The 6,862-nt window shown below is 41.5% G+C and overlaps 1 protein-coding gene across 1 annotated transcript in view; it reads left to right on the top strand.

Annotated features, from left to right (window-relative positions):
• The first annotated feature begins 1,331 nt into the window (after positions 1-1,331).
• LOC112216609 (chemokine-like protein TAFA-1) overlaps positions 1,332-6,862 on the top strand; it is a 44,118-nt gene continuing 38,587 nt past the window's right edge. Inside the window, exons 1-2 of the mRNA XM_024376593.2 lie at positions 1,332-1,782; positions 3,737-3,884. Coding sequence (XP_024232361.1) covers positions 3,737-3,884 — 148 coding nt within the window. The 5' untranslated portion in view covers positions 1,332-1,782. The remainder of the gene's footprint in view (positions 1,783-3,736; positions 3,885-6,862) is intronic.

Here is a 6,862-nt window from a genome sequence, read left to right as displayed (position 1 = left end):
TGTCTCTGTTTGTTTCTCTGTTATCCTCTTCTTCACATCGTGTCTCCTCCATCCCCATCAGAGTGTTGATTATTACATAGCCTCGCAGCAGAGACGCTCATTCAAAGTGACATTATGCCCATAACCCCTGAGAGGAGTGTGTCACACTTTCTCCATGTTTTTATTCACTCCTTGGCCTCCATGGGAATGAACCTCACCTTTCCAATCAAGCCGAAAATGTTTTCACCACTTTTAGAGCAGTGTGATTTCAGGGCCGGGGGCGTGTTCTGTATACCAGTGATAAAGATTTGAAACAATGCAGTGGAGGAGTGGAGCTGGCTTTCAGTCATACCGTGGGTATAGAGGAGGGAGGACAGCCTCTCTCAGCCTTATTGTCTTCCACACATACTGATCAGGGCTGACTTACTCCTTGTAATGGCACTTACCTCTCCCTTATTTCCTATGGCAGCCATTAAACCATCACTTGACTGATGAACTTGACTATTTGAATATCCCTCTCCGCCGTCCAGTTTATGAACAGCCTAGGGTTAATGATCCTTCACCAGAAGGTTGATTTCAGCTCTCTTCTTTAAACTTCTTATTATTAATGAGTGGCGATTTGGTTATGAATATATATTATCTGCAGTCACCATGAAGAGGATCAAGCATATGAAATGTACAGGGCAATTAGATGGTAACAGAGTGATACTGAGACTTAGATTTTTCACAAAATAAATGCCAAACAAAAACCAATGATTACAAAGTTAAACAAAACAGCCAACTATGCAGATGCAAAGTTTGGTGACAAAATGACGGCACAACAACAGCACAAACCGGCACAGCACAACGTTGCATCTGCACCGTTCTTCAAGTAAATGTGTTTTGGTAAAATATTCAGTGGAAATTGTCAAAAGTAGCCCATGTGCATAGGGTTTTATGGTTTGTTTAACTTTTCAATCATTGTTTAACTTTTTTTAAACATACATTTTAAAGTGAAAATCTGAGTCTCAGCATCACTCTCTTTGCATGGACTTGCCCTACATGAAATGTAGCCTGGTTTGATTGCACCCACTTGCGTGTCATATTACCATGTTATGCTGTGGGGAGAAGTGCATCAAAAAATGTGTGTAAGATGTACTAGGTAAATATAATCTATGTAAGTGTCTATAGGTGTTCTTAAGTGGGTGTTCCTATGTGAGACCACCTGTGTTGATTTCCAATGGTAAGAGGCTGATAATCAGGACAGACCATAAGGTACCTTGCCGTTTCAGTGTGATACTGGGGCAATCTTGCTTTAAGACCTGATAGTCTTTACACTCAGGCAGGCTGTAGAGGAACAGTCATTACTTAGTGCTCGCTGAGGGGGACAGAGCTAGAACGTGTGCTCAGAGACTATCTGTCAATGGGAGGAGGACGCAGACGGACAGAGCGAGAGAGAAAGCGAAAGAGAGAAAGAGAGAGCGAGAGGGGAGATTCTACAGCAGTTAATTAAGGATCACTCTGTATGTGCCTGTAAACGCAAAGAGGCAAATCTATTCTGTGTCAGTGCCAGGGTCTCCTCGAGGGAATACAGTGATATTTCAAAGGAGGAAATGGCAAGGCTCTAAATCTGTTTCAGTCTCTGTGCTCATTGTTGGTTGTCCTCAGACAAGCCGTGAAGTGTCAGAGGAGTTTGGGAGTCTCGACACCTAAATCAAGGATAAAGTTGTGGGGGGATTCACATCAGCTTCGGGATGGATGGATTTAAAATAATGTGATAGAATAATTATTTACTCTACCAGGATTACCAGGATCTTTACTCAGGTAGGAGATTTACTGTATAAAGGAGGAGAGATGTTTAGTGTTTCGATGGAAGTATAAATAAAACTGTACCCAAGGGACTTTACATGAACAAATATGGAGACCGTTTCATAAAATCTGCATCACTTAGATTTAAGTGAGTTTGTACGTAGTTATGCATTAAGTAAATTCCTTAAAAGTACTGTGCTCTGTTTTTATGACATACATTTGCTTGCAATTTGTAGTAACATTACTTTTACAATATTTACTGTTTGCATAATCTTGTGGATTTCATGTTCCTCTTTTATTCCAAGGCCGATTTATTCCAAAGGTTACATCCAGTCTGTTGAAATACATCATGTTTGAACTATCAAATGTACTGACAGTTTTTGAAAATGTTCTGGGCCAATTATGTTATGTACAGTACTTTACTGTACATGAACACACATGAGAACATCGATAGTGCATTAGAAAGAAAATACATGTCATGTGTTTTGCAGACTATGCCACCTTTTTACAGACGTAAGGTCCTTTAAACAGGGAAAACAGAGCCTTTAATATCTAGGCTGAACTACGATAGGATCTTAATGTGATCACCCTGTTGTTTCTCCTGCAATGTAGGAAATGTAACACTTGTAATGTATTTAAGGTTTAAAAAGGCTTATGAAGTTTTTAATTTGGATTTAGACTTTTCAGTCAGTTGATTTTCACTTACGAAAAATGTATCAACCCCTACAAAAATGTTCATTAATTATAATCCACATAATAATTCAATTTCCTGTTACTGCAGGAAGGTTTTATTGCTGTAGCAAACTGGCTCAAATGAAGATCCTATATCTATACTGTAGGATATGTGGAATGAATAACAAAAGGCCAGCTACATTTTTTCTCTGAAGCACTATCATTGAAAGCCAATCCAAGGCGGAAGCACACTCTACTCAAATTTCACACAGACACAGTAGGCTACATTCAAAAAAATATCTAAAACCTAATCCAATACAAAATCTCATTACCTATTAAAGACACCTGCATAAAAGCAGATTTTACTTTGACATGCTCCCTGAAAGAAATTCACATTTTGTAATGTGTTGAACCAAAACACTGCTTGCAGGCAACACCTCTAGTTTGTTGATGTAAGGATATGTTGACAGTGGTAATTATTTAGATTATAACTGAGAAAAAAACAACACTGAAACTGAATCTAATAAAAAATCGTACTACATGACAAAGGCACCTGCCCAAAAGCTATTTTCTCTTTCACAAGCTTCACTAAAAATGAATAATTTTGTAATCTGTTGAATACAATCACAATGTAATGCTATCACCATGTTTGTTGATGTTAATATATTTTTACAGAGGCAATTATTTACAATATTGAACCATTCTCAACCCAACCCTAACCTTAACCTGGGATCTGTATGTGTCTTGAAGCCCCTTATCTAAACAGCTTTGTGAGAGACATTACATGATTGTTGATTCCCATTATGGTTCTATCACTTTCACAACCTTGTGACATCCAAAAGACACCCATAGAAAAGAGATGGCAGCTAACTGCCTGCGAACCAGGAGAGAAATCTTCTTTTTTATTTCTAATTTTGGTTTAAAGGCAGGCAAGAAGAGATAGTCAGGTTGAAGAGGGGGATTCAGCCTGTCAGGGGAAATCTCAGCTGCATGGAATAAGTCTCCAGGGACCATTCCACATTTTCTGCTGCGCTGTGGCTCAGGGACGAAATAGGGCAGGAATAAAAAGATCACAAACGAGCAGTTGATTATCACGCTGAATGATACACTGTTTATTATGAGGTTTATGTGGAAGTTCATTGGGTCAATGTGCCAGGACATGGTTTTGTGTGTTTCTGTGTGTGTGCGTGCGCGCGTGTGTGCTTTCATTTGGTCATGAGGGCATCTGTGCTTGCGTGTGTGTTTCTGTGTGTGACATGATGACCTTTGACTGTGCCCCCCCACCCCGCTATAGCAGATGTGTGCTGTCATGTCCTGGCTGCTTTGCCTGGTCCTCTGGGTCAGTGGGACAGCCATCCAGCTCTGCCAGGCCACCTTCTATGAGACCATACAGCTACAGCCGCACCATGTGACACGGCCTGGAAGGACTTCCATTCACATGATTGGTGAGTCATCAACAACACCCTCCTCCACTTCTACCTCTGCTTTGTTCCACTTTTGAGCTGTGTAAATGTAGGTCTAATGGAACATTGCAAAAGGTTTTGTCCCTTTTTATAGCCTTTGTATGGATAATTGCAGTACAGAGTAATGGTTATTTACTGGAACAAAACAAGATAGGGAGGAGGGCTTGGGCAATATACGTATATTCTATTTAGAACTTTGTGTGTTCTTTGTAAATAGTCACTGGAAAAAATGACCAACTTTCCCTAAACTCTTGCAGGTTAATGTATTTCGTCATGAATCTTGTTCTGGAGGCAGCTCTTGTAATGCCCGGAGTGTAGTGGAGGAAGAAGTCAGGCGCAGGAAACAGAGAATTCAGGGTAGCAATACTTTTAATTCACCACACAGGTGAAACCGACGCCAACCCAAACAAATGCCCCAAAACACGGGGAACTAAACAGTCCAGAAAATACACACATCCACGGACAACCGTGACCTACAGTCGTGCACAAAATGTACACAGAGAATAATCCCACACACCCAGTAGGCGGGCCGGCTGGATAATAAAGCCCCACCAATAAACCTAATTAAACACAGGTGTAACTAATAAACAGACAAGGAGGAAAAAAGGATCAGTGGCAGCTAGTAGGCCGGTGACGACGAGCGCCGAGCGCCACCCGAACAGGAAGGGGAGCCACCTTCGGTAGGAGTCGTGACAGCTCTGCAGAGTGGTCACTAGCTGGCATAGCCACTAAGTCATACAATCTGATTTTAACCCTAACCTTAACCCTAACCTTAACCACATTGGTAACCCTAATACCTAACCCTGACCTTAAATTAAGGCCAAAAAGTGAACTTCTGTTGTCATACATTCTTACAATTTAGCCAATTTTCACTGTGCAGCTGGCCCATCTTGCTGAAGTCGCTGCGTTCTGCCTCCAGGACAAGACATCCCAATAAACTTCAACCTGTTAACCACTTTAGAAAAGGTTATGGTGTGTGTGGTGTCACTGGGGGCTTCTTTTGACAAAGCCATTATTTTCTAATGGATGACAGGCTAATTAGCTAGGACTAATCACCCATTAGCTATCTAGCATGCACATTGCACTGTGTTACATTTGTCTTTTGTGTACAGAGGGTTTGCTTCAAAAGTCCAAACCAACGTGGCAAGACTGTGTGTTTATTCATTTTGAGCTACAGTTTGCAGGATCTGGCGGAAATATTTACTCTTGGGTCCACCTCAGCCCCAATAACTCTCATGCTGATATATGAGTTAATTTACCAACAAACGATTCTCCTCCTTTTGGTTCGGGTGATTACAATCTCTATGAAATTGTGCTGAATTGAAATTGGACCAGCGGTACTTTTGTTTTCAGGAAGCCTAAGTTATGGATATTGTGAATGGAAGTATACATAGGAGAGAATCATTCAAAAGCTGCATAGTGCATCTTGTCAAGGCTTTGCAAAGAGAGCTGTGCCAGTGCTTTTAACTGAGCGTGCAGCACTCCTCAGTGGCTGTTCTATTTCCAATGCCTTAGTAGTGGTAAAGCAGGTCAACTGCTTCTTGTATTCAACATTTGATGTCAGTGTCAGGACAGTAATTCTCGCTACACCACCTTTGTTTCATCGCTCAGTCACACGTGAGTATAATATAGTATGTGCTATCAAATGTGGACAAATACAGCCCAACCAAAACCCAGGGTATAATAACATGTGGACAAATGCAGCCCAACCAAATCCCAGGGTATAATAACATATGGACAAATGCAGCCCAACCAAATCCCAGGGTATAATAACATGTGGACAAATGCAGCCCAACCAAATCCCAGGGTATAATAACATGTGGACAAATGCAGCCCAACCAAATCCCAGGGTATAATAACATGTGGACAAATGCAGCCCAACCAAATCCCAGGGTATAATAACATGTGGACAAATGCAGCCCAACCAAATCCCAGGGTATAATAACATGTGGACAAATGCAGCCCAACCAAATCCCAGGGTATTATAACATGTGGACAAATGCAGCCCAACCAAATGCCAGGGCATTATAACATGTGGACAAATGCAGCCCAACCAAAACTCAGGGTATAATAACATGTGGACAAATGCAGCCCAACCAAATCCCAGGGTATAACAACATGTGGACAAATGCAGCCCAACCAAATCCCAGGGTATAATAACATGTGGACAAATGCAGCCCAACCAAATCCCAGGGCCTTATAACATGTGGACAAATGCAGCCAACCAAATCCCAGGGCCTTATAACATGTGGACAAATACAGCTCAAACATATTCCAGGGTATAATAACATGTGGATAAATACAGCCCAAACATATTCCAGGGTATAATAACTTCTGGACAAATGCAGCCCAATCAAAACCCAGGGTATAATAACATGTGGACAAATGCAGCCCAACCAAATCCCAGGGCATTATAACATGTGGACAAATGCAGCCAACCAAATCCCAGGGCCTTATAACATGTGGACAAATACAGCCCAAACATATTCCAGGGTATAATAACATGTGGACAAATACAGCCCAAACATATTCCAGGGTATAATAACTTCTGGACAAATCCAGCCCAACCAAAACCCAGGGTCTAATAACATCTGGACAAATGCAGCCCAACCAAAACCCAGGGTATAATAACATCTGGACAAATGCAGCCCAACCAAAACCCAGGGTATAATAACATGTGGACAAATGCAGCCCAACCAAAACCCAGGGTATAATAACATGTGGACAAATGCAGCCCAACCAAAACCCAGGGTATAATAACATCTGGACAAATGCAGCCCAACCAAACCCAGGGTATAATAACATGTGGACAAATGCAGCCCAACCAAATCCCAGGGTATAATAACATGTGGACAAATGCAGCCCAACCAAATCCCAGGGTAAAATAACATGTGGACAAATGCAGCCCAACCAAATCCCAGGGTGGACAAATGCAGCCCAACCAAATAACATGTGGACAA

Source organism: Oncorhynchus tshawytscha, linkage group LG16 (genome assembly GCF_018296145.1).
Source record: "Oncorhynchus tshawytscha isolate Ot180627B linkage group LG16, Otsh_v2.0, whole genome shotgun sequence".
NCBI classification, from domain to species: Eukaryota; Metazoa; Chordata; class Actinopteri; order Salmoniformes; family Salmonidae; genus Oncorhynchus; species Oncorhynchus tshawytscha.
This window is presented reverse-complemented; position numbering and strand designations above follow the sequence as displayed.